General features: G+C 49.4%; 1 protein-coding gene across 3 annotated transcripts in view; it reads left to right on the forward strand.

Annotated features, from left to right (window-relative positions):
- The window catches only part of RGS20 (regulator of G protein signaling 20), a 51765-nt gene that overhangs the window by 5861 nt on the left and 26583 nt on the right, over nucleotides 1-19321 (forward strand). Inside the window, exon 2 of one of the 3 annotated variants that reach the window (XM_027560984.1) lies at nucleotides 15436-15745. In XM_027560984.1, the coding sequence (XP_027416785.1) occupies nucleotides 15436-15745 (310 nt within the window). Of the gene's footprint in view, nucleotides 1-15435; nucleotides 15746-16413; nucleotides 17104-17127; nucleotides 17580-19321 lie in introns of those variants that run through there. The other 2 variants (XM_027560982.1, XM_027560983.1) reach the window with 2 other exon arrangements.

Consider the following 19321-nt stretch of genomic DNA (forward strand, 5'->3'; position numbering starts at 1 on the left):
TAGCGTCGCAAAGAATCAGACATGACGGAGCATAGCAACACAGCAGTTCTCAAATAAGAGACAATTTCAAGAACTATTATTCAAAAACAGACTGAGGAATGATTTAAATATCATAAGTCTAGTCTCAACATGTATTTGCAGCTGCCTGTTCAGATTGCACCTGACTGGAGGATAAAAGGAAATGGCAGGAGCTGGCAGCTCAGGAACCTGACCCCAGGGGTCTGTGGAAGAGTCTGCTCGCCAAGTCCTCACTGCCACTTCCCAGGAGAGTCGAGTCCAGTGGGGTCTGGTACCCACCCCTGGATCAAGCCGGTCCTGGCAGTCCTGTGGGCTGTGAGACAACCTTAAACAGTTGTCCAGCACACATTTTGAGCGACTGTAACTTTGAACCAGTGTGTGGCCTTCCCAGGACACCCAGGTACTCGAAGGAGACAGACTTGCTTTCAGTGTTTGAGTTCTAGCATCTTTCTATCCATTGTGTGTGCTCAGTCGTGTCCTACTCTTTGTGACTCCATCAGCTGTCAGCTGTCAGGCTCCTCTGCCCATGGAATATCCCAGGCAAGAGTACCGGAGTGGATGGTGAAGGCTTCATGTGACCCTCTCTGCTGTCTTGAGTCAGACCAGATGGATCCAGTGTGGGTCACCTAACCACCCAGATTCACGGAGACATGACTGTTTTTACCTCTAAGTTATCAGGAAAGGTTGCTGGAGGTGATGTAAAACAAAAAAAAAGTTGAGCAAAATAGGACCACATGGAATGAATAAAACATTCGATCAGATCAGATCAGTCACTCAGTCGTGTCCTACTCTTTGCGACCCCATGAATCGCAGCACGCCAGGCCTCCCTGTTCATCACCAACTCCTGGAGTTCACTCAGACTCACGTCCATCGAGTCAGTGATGCCATCCAGCCATCTCATCCTCTGTCGTCCCCTTCTCCTCCTGCCCCCAATCCCTCCCAGCATCCGAGTCTTTTCCAATGAGTCAACCCTTCGCATGAGGTGGCCAAAGTACTGGAGTTTCAGCTTTAGCATCATTCCTTCCAAAGAAATCCCAGGGCTGATCTCCTTCAGAATGGACTGGTTGGATCTCCTTGCAGTCCAAGGGACTCTCAAGAGTCTTCTCCAACACCACAGTTCAAAAGCATCAATTTTTCGGCGCTCAGCCTTCTTCACAGCCCAACTCTCACATCCATACATGACCACAGGAAAAACCATAGCCTTGACTAGACAGACCTTTGTTGGCAAAGTAATGTCTCTGCTTTTGAATATGCTATCTAGGTTGGTCATAGCTTTCCTTCCAAGGAGTAAGCGTCTTTTAATTTCATGGCTTCAGTCACCATCTGCAGTGATTTTGGAGCCCAGAAAAATAAAGTCAGCCACTGTTTCCACTGTTTCCCCATCTATTTCCAATAAAGTGATGAGACCAGATGCCATGATCTTTGTTTTCTGAATGTTGAGCTTTAAGCCAACTTTTTCACTCTCCTCTTTCACTTTCATCAAGAGGCTTTTGAGTTCCTCTTCACTTTCTGCCATAAGGGTGGTGTCATCTGCATATCTGAGGTGATTGATATTTCTCCCAGCAATCTTGATTCCAGTTTGTGTTTCTTCCAGTCCAGGGTTTCTCATGATGTACTCTGCATATAAGTTAAATAAACAGGGTGACAATATACAGCCTTGACGAACTCCTTTCCCTATTTGGAACCAATCTGTTGTTTCATGTCCACTTCTAACTGTTGCTTCCTGACCTGCATACAAATTTCTCAAGAGGCAGATCAGGTGGTCTGGTATTCCCATCTCTTTCAGAATTTTCTACAGAAAGAAATTGTCCAAGCATCTGATATTAGCAATTTCACACCACCTTTCCCAATTGTGTAGTAAGTCTACTCTCTCTGCTTCTGCAAGCTGCGTATATGTAAGCCTTTTGTCTGTGACCGTTTGCCGGAAAAGCCGTGTGTGTGAAGGAGATTTTTTTTTTTTTGAAGTTTTCAGTGGAAAGCTCAGAGTGTTGCCACCCGTGCCATCGTAGGAGGATATGTACTTAATTACGTAGACGCTTTCACGTAATTAAGTACATACGTGCAATTAAGTACATGCAGAACAAGTTTGCTGGATTTATAAGCATATTAATCAGAAACTAAGAGCCAGGTCCTAACACTGCCTTTTTTCTGTTTTTGTCTTTTCCTAAAAATAGCTGCAAACTGTTTTTAACAACTCACTAGTGTCATCAAGGTCTCCCCTTTCCCAGGGTTCCAGCCCCAGACCTGTCCACCATGTTTTGGCCCCTGGGAAAGCCCAGGCTTTGGGGGCCCCTCTTCACCCCTCATGCATCCTGATAACACAGAGGGAGGCAGGTGAGGAGGGGAGGACCTGAGGGAAGGAAGCTAAGAAGGTCTCCCAGGCACCACGGCCATTAGCCTGTGCCAACCCCTCACCTCAAACCTTCCCCAACACCCCCAGTCACACCTGGGGCACCTCATCCTCTCACTCTGGCCTGACTTCTCCCATTAGGAAAGAAAATAAAGTTCAAGTTCATTTGGTGCTTAGATGTGTTGTTGTTGTTCAGTTGCTAAGTCGTGTCCAACTCTTTGCGACCCCATGGCCTGCAGCATGCCAGGCTCCCTGTCCTTCACGATCTCCTGGAGTTTGCTCATCTAAGTTTACTTAGATATGAATGAACTAATATATTGTTCCCATCACAAAATGTGCATGGACTGCTAATATTAGGTCCACAAGTGTGAAGTCCCAATAGCATAATCTGGGGCAAATAAAACCTGAGCATGAGAGAGACCTGGTGTGTGTGGCTGTTTCTGGTGCCTCCCCCGAAGCCATGCTGCAGCCTGGTCCAGCCCCAAACCCATCAGACACCAGATTCTACCTCTGGTTACAAAGAAGCCGGCCGCCCTGCATCATCCCTTCACTTCAGAACCTCCTGTGTTCTGCACAGTCTTGACCAAAGGCCAGGAGAACTCTGCTGGGCTCATCTGTCAGAAACAGGCTCTCTTTTTCCATGCTGCTGCTGCTAAGTCGCTTCAGTCGTGTCCGACTCTGTGCGACCCCATGAACTGCAGCCTACCAGGCTTCTCTGTCCCTGGGATTCTCCAGGCAAGAACACTGGTGTGGGTTGCCATTTCCTTCTCCAATGCATGAAAGTGGAAAGTGAAAGTGAAGTCGCTCAGTTGTCTGACTCAGCGACCCCATGGACTGCAGCCTACCAGGCTCCTCCATCCATGGGATTTTCCGGGCAACAGTACTGGAGTGGGATGCCATTCCCTTCTTCCTCTTTTTCCATAAGTGACATCAAAAAAGGGAAAAAATAGAGTGCCTTTGGATTGTAGGTAATCATGGAAGCAGAAAGCTGACTGCATTTTCAAATGCCTTCTTGCTGAGTCAGGATTCAGCACTCAGCTGCTCTCTTGGCACCCAGCCCTCCATCGCAGGCACAGATGCAGTGACCACACTGAGGATCCCAACAGCAGGATGGCTCTGCTCTGTTTTGTAAAAGACCGAAGGGAGTGAGGAACGGTGAATGGCGGAAATTCAAGCGGTTGCAGGATCTCAAGCTAGTGAAACTTGAGGCTCCAGTGTATTAATAACTAATTGGAGTCTGATAAATTGAAGACCTCTTTATCCCAGCCGCAGGTGTCCCGTTCTGTGCATCCTAGCCAGGGCCAAGCTGCCACCAGAGTGAGGACCTAAAGCAGTGTCTCTGGAACGGCAGGAATGGGGTTTGAATTCAGGCCCAAGTTAGCTTTAATTCTCTGAGTTTTACCATCTATAAAATCAAGACAGTAATACCTGCCAGATAGAATTTCATTTGGTTCTTTTTTTATCAGATACTTTGAATTTTAAAAAAACAACCTGTACCCAAGGATCTAGGTTTCCTATTAGCCCTGTCATCCTGGTAAACTCCCCAGACCCACGTGTTTGATTTGTAGCCCATTTGATGGACAGAGAAGCCCGGCAGACTACAGTCTATGGGGTCTCCAAGAGCTGGACACAACTGAGCACGCAGGCACACAGTCTCCAATAACCAGGTGTTAACCTGGTTATTTCCTCCTACAAAATGGGCTTCCACCTGCTGGGCACATTGTAAGTCAACACTGATTGGCTGATGGATTAGTAAATAGAATTGCATTATTGCTGTGCTTCCTGAGACCCTAATCAGAGATGTTTTCTCTTGACCTCTTTAACTTGTTGTTCAGCTGCTGTTGTGTCCAACTCTGTAACCCCATGGACTGCAGCACACCAGATTTCCCTGTCCTTTACTGTCTCCTGGGGTTTGCTCAAACTCATGTCCTTTGATTCGTCGGTAACGCCATCCAACCATCTCGCCCTCTGTCGCCTCTTTCTCCTCTTGTCTTCAATCTTTCCCAGCATCCGAGTCTTTTCCAATGAATCGGCTCTTCACATCAGGTGAGGTCACTGTTAAAATCTTTCTTCAGCCAATGTCTCATGTCCCGAGGGAAATTAATGATAGTTACAAATCCTGACTGGCCCCAAGATGTATCATTTCAAATAGGTGCCAACCTCCAGCTTCCTCAAGAAAAACAGTCTTTTTAAAATGCTGGGTAAAGCCATCCAGTGAGTCCAACTGAAAGAAATCAGGGCCAGCTGACAAGTTCTCAGGCAGCCAGGCAGCCAGGCGGAGAGGGAGGGAGCCCGTGCAGCCTGAGTGAGGCTCACACAAAACCCAGTTCACAAGGAACCAGTGGGGAAGCACAAGCGCAAGCAGTCTTCCCGGCTGTCACAGACCGTCCACTTTGGACGGAACAATGGCTGCTTTTGTTCTTGCCGTCCTGTTTGTTGGCTTTCGTGTCCTCAGCTGTGACACTGGTGGATCCGGCCTGATCGATGGGGACAAATGAAGTGCAGGCTCTGGCTCGTGTTCCCTTCTGCATCAGGCCTTCTCCAAACACTCATTTCATAAACTCATATCCTTGAGGTGTGTGCAGGGAATTGGGACTGCTTCTATACTATTGTTTCTGGTCTTCTGCAATTTAAGAAGACGTGAGACACATCTGCAAGGAGATCCAACCAGTCCACTCTAAAGGAGATCAGCCCTGGGTGTACTTTGGAAGGAATAATGCTAAAGCAGAAACTCCAGTACTTTGGCCACCTCATGCGAAGAGTTGACTCATTGGAAAAGACCCTGATGCTGGGAGGGATTGGGGGCAGGAGGAAAAGGGGACGACAGACGATGAGATGGCTGGATGGCATCACCGACTCGATAGACATGAGTTTGAGTGAACTCTGGGAGATGGTGATGGACAGGGAGACCTGGTGTGCTTCGATTCATGGGGCCACAAAGAGTCGGACATAACTGAGCGACTGAACTGAACTGAACTGAGACACATCCTTGATAAGTTAAACACCATGTCTTTTGTAAGATCTTCTTGTTACAAAAAACATCAAATGTACCTAAAAGCAGAGAAAAATAGCATGATAAAACCCTAAGTGTCCATTCCCCATGAGCTTCCCAGATGGCTCAGTGGTATAGAATTTGCTGGCAGTACAGGGGACATGGGTTAGATCCCTGGGTCGGGAAGATCCCCTGGAGGAGAAAATGGCAACCCACTCCAGTATGCTTGCCAGGAGATTCCCACGAACAGAGAAGCCTGGCGGGCTACAGTCCATAGGGTCACAAAGAGTCAGACACGACTATAGCAACTTAGCGACTAAACAGCAACCCATTACCCAGCCTCCACAATCATCAAACTCAAGTCATGTCATTCCCAAGTTCATTCATTTGGGAAAAAATGTGGATACACATTCCATCCCAGGATGGCTTTAGGTTTTGGAGACACAGGTCTGAGTAAGGCACAGTTCTGACATACATTGGGCTTGGAGACTCAGGGGAAATGAACAGTCAGTGTTACAACACAGGGCAGGAAGTGCTGTGGTCAGAGAAAGCAGACAGGCTGCTCACCCATCCTGGGCGAGATCCCAAGGAAATGGCATCTAAGGTGAGTGGGAGATGGCCCTTGGAGAGAAAAGGAGGCCTCCATGGGGAAAGGGGTGGGACTGCAGTAGAGGCAACAGTCTATACAAAGAACAGGAATGTGAATGAACAAGGGGATTTTAGGAACTGAAGGAATCTTAAAATGATTAGAACTTTGAGTATAAAAGAACAGTGAGAAACTTGGGTGAATCAGCAGAGTACCAACAAATCAGGAAAGGTCTTCTATGCCCCACTGAGTCCTGCAGAGACACCAGGAGCCACTGAATGGTTAGATGGAGAGAGTAACATGATCACATTTGCCAGCAGAGAGATCACCCCTCATGCAAGGTGGGAGTGGATTAGACTGGACAGAAGCTCAGTGTAGATGTCAAGGTGGGACCTGTGAAGGAGGTAGCTTTAATTTAATTAATGAGCCGGGCAGTCCCATGGGGAATGCTGAAGTGCACAGTTGGGAGGCCCTCAAGCTCTAGAGCTTCCTCTGTGGAGTCTGCTCTGCATTTCCACTTTAAAAAAAAAATTTGATGTGCACCATTTTTTAAATCATTACTGAATTTGTTACAATATTTCTTCTGCTTTATGTTTTGTTTTTTTGGCTCAGAGCCATGTGGGATCTTTTCTCCCAGACCAGGGATCAAATTCTCACCCCCTGCACTCTTAACCCTTGCACCACCAGAGAAGTCCCTGGGTCTCCACTATAAGGCAGGGCCAAGGTTTGGGTCTGGGGTTAGTGTTATGTGTGTTTAGGATTCAAATGACAATGGCATTGGACACTTAATATACACATACACACTGGTCTGATATTTTGGCCACCTGATGCGAAGAGTCAACTCATTAGAAAAGACCCTGATGCTGGGAAAGATTGAGAGCAGGAGGAGGAGGGGGCGACAGAGGATGAGATGGTTGGATGGCATCACTGACTCGATGGACATGAGTTTGAGAAAACTCCAGAAAATAGTGAAGGACAGGAAGCTTGGGGTGTTGCAGTCCATGCGGTCACAAAGAGCTGGACATGACTTGGAGACTAAAAGAACAACAGCACAGTGAAGAAAAAGAATACTGCTGATCGTGAGCGTCTCTGTCACCCGCACCAGTCAAGCTTGCACTGGTCTCCACCAGCTCTTAGGGTTTTAACAAAAGAGTTTTTCATTTCTTGAAGTTACTAACATCAAACCTTGAAAAGTCTTGGAATTAAATATCACAATATAAATCCTTTTTTTAATTTATTTTTTTATTGAAGGGTAATTGCTTTACAGAATTTTATATAAATCCTTCTTGACCCGATCCTTTTATCTTCTTTTTTTTTTTTTCCTTTTATCTTCTTAAGAGAAACTTTATATGAAGTGAAAAAGAAATGCATGATTTACAAATAGACTATGGCTGTCAATCATTTTGGAAGTCTTGCCGCACTAAGACTGAAAGCTTTCTTGCAAAAAATAAATAAATAGAAACTTTGGACATCACACAGAGTCAACTATATTGAATTTCATTTCAGAATAACAATATTCTGCATTCCGTGGATTTAGCTTAACAAAGGTGTCTGACTTTTATGAGGCCAACTCTCCTAAAGCTTTGGTGTAAATCCCTTACTAACTAAATTATCAGAGGCTTCTCTGTTAGGCCCTAAAGTACTATTCCTTGCGTCGTGCTCAGTCACATCTGACTCTGCGACCCCATGGACTGTAATCCACCAGGCTCCTCTCTCCATGGGATTTCCCAGGCAAGGATACTGGAGCGAGTTGCCATTTTCTCCTCCAGGGGCTCTTCCCCGACCCAGGGATTGAATTTGCATCTCTTGCATTCCCTGCCTCTTTACTACTGAGCCACCTGGGAAGCCCCAAAATACTACTCCTTAGGTTCAGGTAAATCAGGCTATTATAGAATTTTTATTATTCTTTTAGGACCATAGAGAACTAAGCAATTTAGTAGGGAAATAGAGAATTAACAGCCATTGATGATGAATAGACTTAGTACCTATAGAGTTGAACTCAGTCATTCAATCTCATCTGCAGGTCTGGAAGCATAACTAGTCTTGGAATCTTCACTACTCACTGAGTATGAGAAGAATGAGACATTGGAATTTTGATCACAGAGAATCAGTGTGGTCAGATGTACTTAATTACAACTGGAAACTATCATAGTCATCTGGAGACTAGGAGTCAACACCATCGCTGTCATAGATTACTGTCATTGGTGTCGGTAAATAATAAGCACATTTCCTGGATGTGGGGCCACAGAGCATTATACCCAGGAGTTGTAGGATGGGCCCCAGCTCTGCTTTTTCTTTGCAGGGGGTGGGGGTGGGGTGGGGTATGGTTGCTTTACATTGCCAATTTGGTTTCTGCTGTACAATGAAGTAAATCAATCATATATGTATACATATCCCCTCCCTCTTGGACCACCCTCCTCCCCACCTTCCCCACATCCACCCCTCTAGGTCATCACAGAGCACTGAGCTGAACTCCCTGTGTTATACAGCAGCTTCCTACTAGCTATCTATTTTACACATGGTCGTGTATAAGAGGGAGAGGGCAATGGCACCCCACTCCAGTACTCTTGCCTGGAAAATCCCATGGATGGAGGAGCCTGTTGGCTGCAGTCCATGGGGTTGTTGAGTTGGACACAACTGAGTGACTTCACTTTCACTTTTCACTTTCATGCGTTGGAGAAGGAAATGGCAACCCACTCCAGTGTTCTTGCCTGGAGAATCCCAGGGACAGGGGAGCCTGGTGAACTGCCGTCTATGGGGTTGCACAGAGTTGGACATGACTGAAGCGACTTAGCAGCAGTAGCAGCAGTGTATAAGAGAACTCACTGGTCATAGCAAACACCCTCGTCCAACAACACAAGAGAAGACTCTACACATGAACATCACCAGATGGTCAACACCAAAATCAGATTGATTATGTTCTTTGCAGCCAAAGATGGAGAAGCTCTATACAGTCAGCAAAAACAAGACTGGGAGCTGACTGTGGCTCAGATCATGAACTCCTTATTGCCAAATTCAGACTTAAATTGAAGAAAGTGGGGAAAATCACTAGACCATTCAGGTATGACCTAAATCAAATCCCTTATGACTATACAGTGGAAGTGAGAAATAGATTTAACAGCCTAGATCTGATAGAGTACCTGATGAACTATGGACTGAGGTTCGTGACATTGTACAGGAGACAGGGATCAAGACCATTCCCAAGAAAAAGAAATGCAAAAAAGCAAAATGGCTGTCTGAGGAGGCCTTACAAATAGCTGTAAAAAGAAGAGAAATGAAAAGCAAAGGAGAAAAGGAAAGATATAAGCATCTGAATGCAGAGTTCCAAAGAATAGCAAGGAGAGATAAGAAAGCCTTCTTCAGTGATCAATGCAAAGAAATAGAGGAAAACAAGAGAATGGGAAAGACTAGAGATCTCTTCAAGAAAACTAGAGATACCAAGGGGACATTTTATGCAAAGATGGGCTCAATAAAGGACAGAAATGGTATTGACCTAACAGAAGCAGAAGATATTAAGAAGAGGTGGCAAGAATATACAGGAGAACTGTACAGAAAAGATCTTCCCGACCCAGATAATCATGATGGTGTGATCACTCACACTCACCTAGAGCCAGACATCTTGGAATGTGAAGCATCACTACGAACAAGGCTAGTGGAGGTGATGGAATTCCAGTTGAGCTATTTCAAATCCTGAAAGATGATGCTGTGAAAGTGCTGCACTCAATATCTCAGCAAATTTGGAAACCCAGCAGTCACCACAGGACTGGAAAAGGTCAGTTTTCATTCCAATCCCAAAGAAAGGCAATGCCAAAGAATTCTCAAACTACCACACAATTGTACTCATCTCACACACTAGTAAAGTAATGCTCAAAATTCTCCAAGCCAGGCTTCAGCCATCCGTGAACCATGAACTTCCAGATGTTCAAGCTGGTTTTAGAAAAGGCAGAGGAACCAGAGATCAAATTGCCAACATCCGCTGGATCATCAATAACGCAAGAGAGTTCCAGAAAAACATCTATTTCTGCTTTATTGACTATGCCAAAGCCTTTGACTGTGTGGATCACAACAAACTGTGGAAAATTCTCAATGAGATGGGAATCCTAGACCACCTGACCTGCCTGTTGAGAAACCTATATGCAGGTCAGGAAGCAACAGTTAGAACTGGACATGGAACAACAGACTGGTTCCAAATAGGAAAAGGAATACATCAAGGCTGCATATTGTCACCTTGATTATTTAACTTAGATGCAGAGTACATCATGAAAAATGCTGGGCTGGAAGAAGCGCAAGCTGGAATCAAGATTGTCGGGAGAAATATCAATCACCTCAGATATGCAGATAACACCACCCTTATGGCAGAAAGTGAAGAGAAACTAAAAAGCCTCTTGATGAAAGTGAAAGAGGAGAGTGAAAAAGTTGGGTTAAAACTCAACATTCAGAAAACGAGGATCATGGCATCCGGTCCCATCACTTTAGGCAAATAGATGGGGAAACAGCAGAAACAGTGGCTGACTTTATTTTTCTGGGCTCCAAAATCACTGCAGATGGTGACTGCAGCCATGAAATTAAAACACGATTACTCCTTGGAAGGAAAGTTATGACCAACCTAGACAGCATATTAAAAAGCAGAGACATTACTTTGTCAACAAAGGTCCATCTAGTCAAGGCTATGGTTTTTCCAGTGGTCATGTATGGATGTGAGAGTTGGGCTGTAAAGAAAGCTGAGTGCTGAAGAATTGATGCTTTTGAACTGTGGTGTTGGAGAAGGCTCTTGAGAGTCCCTTGGACAGCAAGGAGATCATACCAGTCCATCCTAAAGGAGATCAGTCCTGGGTGTTCACTGGATGGACTGATGTTGAAGCTGAAACTCTAATACTTTGGCCACCTGATGCAAAGAGCTGACTCATTTGAAAAGACCCTGATGCTGGGAAAGATTGAGAGCAGAAGAAGAAGGGAAGGACAGAGGATGAGATGGCTGGATGGCATCACAGACTCGATGGACATGGGTTTGGGTGGACTCCGGGAGTTGGTGATGGACAGGGAGGCCTGGTGTGCTGCAGTTCATGGGGTCTCAAAGAGTAGGACATGACTGAGCGACTGAACTGACTAAGTGTATATATGTCAATCCTAACCTCCCAATTCATGTTCTCTATGTCTGCACCTCTATCTGGATGCCAGACATACGTGTTTATATATGTTTTTGTTTTTCTCTATCTGACTTACTTCATTCTATATGACAGACTCATGGTCCACCCACATCTCTACAAATGACCCAATATCATTCCTTTTTATGGCCGAGTAATATTCCATTGTATATACATACTGCATCTTCTTATCTGTCAATGGCTATTTAAGTTGCTTCCATGTCCTGGCTATTGTAAACAGTGCTGCAGTGAACACTGCGGTACATGTGTTTTTTTGAATTATGGTTTTACTTGTCCTAACAAACATCATCTAACCTCACTGCTCTGCAGTTTCCTCATTAAATAGAAGGGGGGTGGGGGCAGGGGAGTGGTGGTTAGTTAAGTAACATACATGAGAATGTTTTGAAAATGCTCATACCTCAGGGTAAAAAGAATTCAATCTTTTTTACGATAAAAGTAAGTGTGCAAAATATAGTGGGAATTTTGTTAGGGGACTGCCTATTCCTTCTAAGGAATATTTTGTTTGGTGTATATATATTTTTATATATTAAATTTTATATTATAAAATATTATATAGAATTATATTATATATAATTATTCTAAGGTTTGCCAATTTTGTTTATCTTTTCAAAGAGCTAGTTATTACTGTCATTGGTATTTTTCTAATTTAGTCTCAATTTCATTTTTTTCTGCTCTAATCTTTGTTATTCCTTCTTTTTATAGATATTATGGGTTCGATTACAGACCACTATAATAAAGTGAATCACATGAAAAAAAATTATATAATATATATAATTTTTAAGTTGTAATCATCCATAATTTAAAACTCTACTAGTGTAGACAAATGTAATTTTTATAGAGTTAGAGACTCCCGAAAAAAATCACTAAAGCTTCAAAAATGAGTTTTGAATTTTTCTTTTTAATTTTCTGATATGTAATAAAAAATTCCCTTCCTGATCTCTGGAGATATGGAATATTACAGAAGACAGAGTGCAGGCTTTAGTTTACTTTTATTTTCGTTTCTTTTCTTTTTCATCCTCTTAAATGAGCTAACAAATAAGAAAGATGGGGAAGAAGATTTTGAAGTCTTAGGACTGTGGTACATGGATCCTTTTTTCTTATTATTTACAAATGCTTTAGTTCATTTACATTTTTAACTAAAACATTCAAAATTAGAACCATGCAACCCTGCAGTTGTGAACTAATACGATTGTTGTGGTCATGGAAAAATGACTTTTTACAATGACAGAAAATTAAAATATACAGTATGGCTAAACCACAGCAAAATAAAATTAAAAAAAATAAAGTTCAGGAAAAATAGGTCAGCTCAAAAAATTAAATCTAATTTAAAATTCCACTCTGTGATTTTCATTTTAAAGACTTGCATAAATTTTTGGTAAAGAAGTAGTTTAATTCCACCATGGATGTTTCCTTTATGAAATGTACTATTTAGGGGTGAATGACATTTCTGAATTTTCCTTTTGAAGGGGGTGAGACTCTGTTCATATTGACTCTGCAGTTCAGTAAGCAACATGAACAGTTAGGAAAGCGGATTCCCCATCAAAATCAGGGATTCCCTAAAACTTCTGGAGTCCCTGGGAGCAGTCCTTTTAGGAATACAGATTCCAAGATGATTCCATTTGGAATTGTTTCTTAAACTCTTGGACTGTCATACAGAATCTGGCCTAAAAGGAAGACCGGGCTTTTCGGAGTGATCGGCACCGCCTGCGGCTGAAGGTCTCTCCTCGGATAACTTCTCGGATCGAATTTTGTGGCTGCTTTAATACTCCGTGCTCTGATCTTGCCAAAACGAGCAAAGGAAGTGGCTGGGTTTCAGCACCCGATGCCTCCAGCCTTCACACCCCCGCTAGTTGGAGAAGCCGGCGGCCCTTCGCAAGACAGGAGCCAGAACTGGGGGGAGCGGACTGCTGACCCGAGGGAAAACACCACTCTAGAGAAGAGGAAGAGGTGAACTTCTCCAGAGGCCCAAAGAAGCCGGGCTTTTATATTCTGCCTGCACATGTCTGCGGTTTCCCTCACAAGCGTCTCTGTCTGGGCTCACAGGACCGCAGCGCAATGCCTAATGAAGCGTGCAGAGGAAGGGGCGTCCAGCAACTCCGGAAGAAGGGCTGGGGCGGGAGAAGAGTCAGGTTACAGGTTCCATGTTCTCGAAAAACCACTCGAAAACCTGATCTAGAGACTCAAAATCCGGGACCCACGAAACGCCTGTGGAGCGACCTTCGGGGCCCCGGCAGCCGGGCGCGCTCTGCAGAGGTGCGCCTGCGGCTCTGGTTCTACGCTCTCCGCTCTGTTTCAGCGCTTGCCCGAAGCCTGTTGGGAAGGCCGCGGGGTGGGCTTGCCAATTCCGGGTCGCCGGGAACCAGGCCTGTTTTCTCTTGACTTGCTTAGCATAGTGGCATAGGCCTGCGGCCACGGGCACCGCTCTGGAGCTGCCAAGGCCGATGGCCCACGGTCTCCGGGTGCGTCCGGTGCTAGCGGCATCCCGCCGGGATCCAGGGGCGCAGCCGCGGCCGAGCTCTCCTCCCAGCCTTCGCCCAGGGGCTGGTCGCCTGCGTCCCTCCCCGAGAGACAGACCCTGGGCGCCAAGGCCAGCTCTGGGTTCTTTCCGCATCTTTCACTTCCCTCCTCGAGTGAGCCGTTGGCGCGCATCCAGAAGGCTCGGGGATTTCCGGGTCCAACCCCTAAAATAAACGCTGCGGAGGTCCAGAAAGTGGGGGAGGGGAGAGAAGCGTCCGCACGCGGAGAATGAAAACACTATGAGAACGACCCCGTTCTCTAGGAAAAGGTAATGAGGGAAGCTCAACAGTGAACTTGCTCGGAAATGCAAACCCAGCTCCTCTCTCGCCGGGAGCATACCAACGACCGAAGGACGAATCAGCCGGAGCGCCCGGCAGCGTCCCAGAAAGGGCCTCATGAATGAGAATGGGTTGCTAGGTTTCCTCGCTCCCTCCTGACACCCGCTTTCCACCAGAGGAAAGGAAGCAGGCCTGGCCCTGCCACTGCCGAGCGGGGACGCGCGCCAAGCCCACGCGGCCGCTCCCTCCTTCAGGACCCTGGAGAGCGGCCGCCGCGCCCCGAGGACGCGCGCCACGCCCCCGGGTCGCCCGTATTCGCTGCTTCTCGCCTTCACCTTTATTTTTCTTGGCAACCACTAGCACTTGCTTTTCACACACATTAAATTGTCTTTTCACTTTGCTTGCGGGGGCTGTTTGGATTGGCTGAGTTAGGTTCCGGTTTGTAACTTCACTAAATGTTAGTGGACCAAGAAGCTCTGAGAGCTCCAAAAACCTGAACAAGGTGGGTGACCTGAAAGCGCCAAAGTTCAATCCCTTTACTTCGTAAATGAATTAGATGAACTCAAAGAATAAGAATTTCCGAAGGTTAGCCGTCGCGTTGGTAGCAAGGTAGAGTCCTGAGCCCCTGAGTTCTAAATTAACGTTTACCTATACATACCAAGAAAATAATAGTTTATCTTTACCTTAGCTTCTTAGATCTCCCATGCAACAAGTGGAAGGTGAGAGGCCAGCCTCTCAGCTGGAGGCCTGCCTCCAGGATGTGCTGGAGGAATAAGATGGACACAGGGCGTGTGGAAAGGGGGCTGCAGATGGTGCTAAGTTCTGGTCTCTCCTGACCCCAGTATCCAGCACAACCGAAATCAAATCGCCAGTGCATTTTCCTCCAGCCTGAAGGCCCTTCAATCTCCTGCCTGTAACCAGGCCTCCCCTGGACACTTCTCACAGGCCCTGGTGACCTCATCTGTCTCTAGTAGAGCTCTGGGCACTTTGGAAGGTGGACCAAGACAGAGGGAAAGAGGCAGGATGAGAAGATGAGGCAGAGTGAGAGTTCCGAAAGTGAAGTAGATTTTCAACCAAATTCGAAAGAACCAAGAGAGGTGAACACAGACACTGCTGTGCACTGCACCTCACAGGGAACGGGTCTCATGGGAGACCCTGGGAATGTTAACATTCCCATTCTGATGCGGTGGGTCAGGATAGGGTCTGAGATTCTGGTTTTCCAACAAGCTCCCAAGTATTATCCAAGCTGCCGGTCCAAGGACCACACCTTAAGTAGCCCTCAGTTAGAAGGGGGTGGGAGGAGAAGGCGGTGGGGCGGAGAGGGAAGAGAGGGGAGGAATGAGAGGTGGGAGAAACTAAGCAGAGTCCTTTTCCTCTTGCTCTCACCGACTTCTCTTGCACCCCCAAAGTAACGCCTCAAAATGCCGCAGACTGGCACTCTGCACTTCCTCTTCAGTCTGTAGCCGGACCCCACAGTGACCTTGTGTGGTTTTTGTCTCTCTCCTCCCCCGCCTCGCCCTGCCCGCCGGCCCCGCACAGCTCCTAGGTTCGCCCGCTGCCCCGACGCTGCTCAGCCTCCTCTCCGGCACGCTCTCCGGCTTCGCGCGCTTCTTCGCTCTCCTCCTTCGGAGACCCCCTCCCGAGGCTCCCCTGCGGCGCCGGGACTTCTCCGCTCTGATCCCCGCCCTGCCAGCCGCCGTGCTCTCGCCGGGGCACGAGGAGCGGCCGGGCCGCCTCTCGCTCCTGCTCAGGGCAGCTCTGGCACTGCCTGGCCGACCCCCAGGGGGACGTCTGCCTCGGGAAGTGGACGCCAGCGCCGGGCAGAGCTCGTCCATACCCGTGAGTACTGTGGTCTCACAGTCCGTGACCTCACCGAGACGCCCGCATCCCGGGTTCCTCTCTAACTCGGACTGACCCACTCCATGTGGGACCAGCAAGGGGAGAGCGGGAGGGCAAGCGGGAAGGTCACACCCGGCAGCGCAGGTTCAAGGAAAAGACGCCGGCTGCCCGCCTCACACCCCTCCCCCCAGGAGACCCTCGAGGCTACTTTTCCGGGACCACTTTCTTCCAGAGTCTATGGAAGAGGGAGGGGTCCTCGCCCTCCGCGAGGCGGCTTCTCAAACTCTCCATCTTTACGCGTCCCTCTCCTCCGGCTACTCCAAGCCTACCCGGGACAAGCTTCAGCCCCCTCCTCGCGCTCCCACTCCCCAGCCCCCGGCTACAGCGGGCTCGGGTGGCCAGGGAGGAAATGACGTGATGTTATTTTAGGGTCAGGTCGGCTTTCAGCTTCGGGGTTTAGCACGGCCCCAGCAGTCAGACTGCGTCTCGATCCCGAGGGAGCGCCGGGGTCTTAAGGCCTCCGCGCCCGCAGAGCTGGGCGGCGGATTCCCCCCACCCTCCAGGTCTCCTCCTTCCTCGGATTCCAGTCAGGAGTTAGTTTTCCCCCGCTCGTCCCCGCCCGCCCCCCACCCCCCCGCCATCCAGCCAGGTGGGGCCTTCGACTCACTCGGGCGGGTGGGGAGGGGGTGAGGAACTCCTTTTCAGTATCGGGCCGTTGGAGGCTGAGGCTGCAGCCTGAGGAGGTGGGGGGCGAGCTGGGAGAAGCACTCGGGGGAAAGGAGACGGTGGGGACTGCCCTCCTGAGGCGGACAGTCCGCGGCCGGACTCTCCGGGTAGCAGCACCTGTGCGCGCGGCCCACCCCTGCGCGCACACTGGCTCCTCCTTCCCACAGCTCCATTCATAAGGTCCCACGCTCCTCCCGCACGCCGGAGTCCCACCCAGTCCCCGCGAACCCCAGCGTAAGGAATAGCCGAGGGGGTTCTTCGGCTCCCACTCTCCGTACTTCCTAATCAGGGGCTGGAGAAAGGGACCACGGTCCGGGCGTGGATGGGAACCCCCAGCTGTCGCCGCAGAGGAGCGCGCCGCCGGAGGCGAGCCCTGGGATCGTGGAGCCAGGGAGGGGGAGAGAGGGGCGGGGAGAGGCAGAGCCGAGGGAGGGAAAGAGCGAGAGAAGAGGGCGACTGGAAAGGCCGAGAGCCAAAGGCAGAGGAAAGCCAGGGAGGGCGATCGCGGGCTTAACTAGGGCTGCACTTGGAATTATAATAAAAATAAGGCACTCGCGGGACGCATGCGCACAGAGGACGGAGGCTAGCTGGCCCCAGCCACCCCTCCGGCTCTCCCGGTGGACGGAGGAACCGTGAGTACCCGCTAGCTTAGCGGCTCCTTCTCCCTTCCGGACTCGCGCTCAGACCTCGGATCCCGGGGCGGTGGGGGCCGGGCGGGGAGCGCACCGGGGCCAGGACGGCGGTGGCGGGAGCAGGCCTGAGTCAGTGCGCAGCGGGTGCCGGGCGTGGACTGTGACCGCGTTTCCAGGGTCTCCGCCGGGGAGTCCGCAGGATTCGACCCCGGTGGCCCGGCGTCAGTGAGTGGGTAGGCTACTGACACCCGAAGCGGATTTGGGAAACTTCGGGCGCCGGAGGCGGGCAGTGCGCCCAGGGGGAGAGGAAGTGGAGACTTCCACTCCGGCGGGCGCCCGCCACGGAGCCCCGGGGGTCTAACGCTGTGTTGGCCCTGAAGCTCTTGAAACCTAATGGACAGAACTGTCGGCACCCTTCGCCCGCGCGGAGGAGGTGGAGGCGGCGCGGAGGGTGTTTTACTTGCAGGAACCGCGCGGTTAGTAGCCCGCGCTCTTCGGGCTGCGCTCGGAAGTTGGAACGAGTCTGGCGCCCCGGTTGCGGAGATCTGAGCGGGCCCGGGGATGGAGTGGACCTCTGGGGCGGCGGCGCGAGGCAGGGAGTGGGCTTTGGGGGTTCGGTGGGCGCCGCGACTCCCCTCCTCGGATTGTGGGGGAGTGGGCAAGGGAGGGGTCGCGGAGGAGGCGGGGCGCCGGCGGGACTGATTGTGCGCCCAGGGCCCTACAGCGGTGGGGGCAGCGGGCTGGAAGGAGTGGGCAGCGGGTGTGGGGGGTGGTCTCGGTGCTGCGGGAGCCGACTGGGGTAGGGCCTGGGGACCCGAGTGGCTTGCGAGTCCCCGGGATTGGCCAGCGATCGGGAAAAGCCTGGGCGGCGGGCAGGGGGCGAGGCCGGGAGTGTAGCTCTGTCCCTGCGCCCCCCGCGGTTGACCGGCTGCAGGAGTGGGCGCCGAGGCCCAGCTTCAGTCCATGAGGAGGAGGGCGCTCCAGGGGGAACTCACCCCGACTTCCCTTCTTCACGAGAATCCGGCCGAGGCCGAGCGCTCTTTGTCTGCCCCCGCCGAGCCGATTGGCCAGAGGGCGCCTTGTGTCCGGACCGCAGCGGATGCCTGCGGCGCCGGCGGAACGCCCCTCGGCCACCAGCGAGCCGAAGCAGTCATTCGCCCGTGGGGCTCGCGCTGTCCCCGGAGGCGGGGGCACCTTCTCGTCACCCTCCGGCGTCAGCTCCCCTCTTCTGGAGCGCAGGGCCCCTGCGTGGCTGGGCTTCAGTTCCCTTCTGGTGGTTCCAGATCGCGAAGTTGACCAAACAAAAGTGCGAGTTGACGAAATGGGTGTGACTTATTCCCCAGACTTGGCAAAGGAAATTTGTAATGAAAAGGGTCTGTCTGTAAAGTATTAGCTTTTTTTTTTTTTTTTTTTCTCTCTTTTGCTCACGACCTGATTTTCTACTGGGCCTCGTCCTGTACGTTTAGTGGCATCTTTTGTATCACGTATCAGTATTGCGTAGGAGGCACAATATTTCGTAATAGGTAGAAGTCTTGAACTCAGGAACTGTCTAGATTCAGATCTCCGTTTAGCTGTGTGACCTCAGGCAAGTTACTCAACCTCCCTGTGCCATAGTTTTTATCGTCTGTAAAATAGAGATAAGAAAAGTAGGTATGCCATGGGTTGACTGCCAACATTCAGTAAATTCCCTGGAAAAGCAAATGGCAACCCACTCCAGTATTCTTGCCTGGAAAATGCCATGGACAGAAGAGCCTGGCAGGCCACAGTCCCTGGGGTAGCAAAGAGTCCCACACAACTGAAGCGACTTAGCACACATCCAGTAAATTAATGCAGTAGAACCCTGTTCAGTTCAGTTCAGTTCAGTTCAGTCGTGTCCGACTCTTTGCGACCCCATGAATCACAGCCCGCCAGGCCTCCCTGTCCATCACCAACTCCCGGAGTTCACTCAGACTCACGTCCATCGAGTCAGTGATGCCATCCAGCCATCTCATCCTCTGTCGTCCCCTTCTCCTCTTGCCCCCAATCCCTCCCAGCATCAGGGTCTTTTCCAATGAGTCAACTCTTCGCATGAGGTGGCCAAAGTATTGGAGTTTCAGCCTCAGGATCAGTCCTTCCAATGAAATAGAAGATGTCCATCAAAATTAGGAAAATGGGAAAAGTTTTCTGTCAGTATCTAAATGTAAAAACAATACATTTCTACATTATATGGACCCTTTTA

This window comes from Bos indicus x Bos taurus, chromosome 14, assembly GCF_003369695.1.
Source record: "Bos indicus x Bos taurus breed Angus x Brahman F1 hybrid chromosome 14, Bos_hybrid_MaternalHap_v2.0, whole genome shotgun sequence".
Taxonomy (NCBI): domain Eukaryota; kingdom Metazoa; phylum Chordata; class Mammalia; order Artiodactyla; family Bovidae; genus Bos; species Bos indicus x Bos taurus.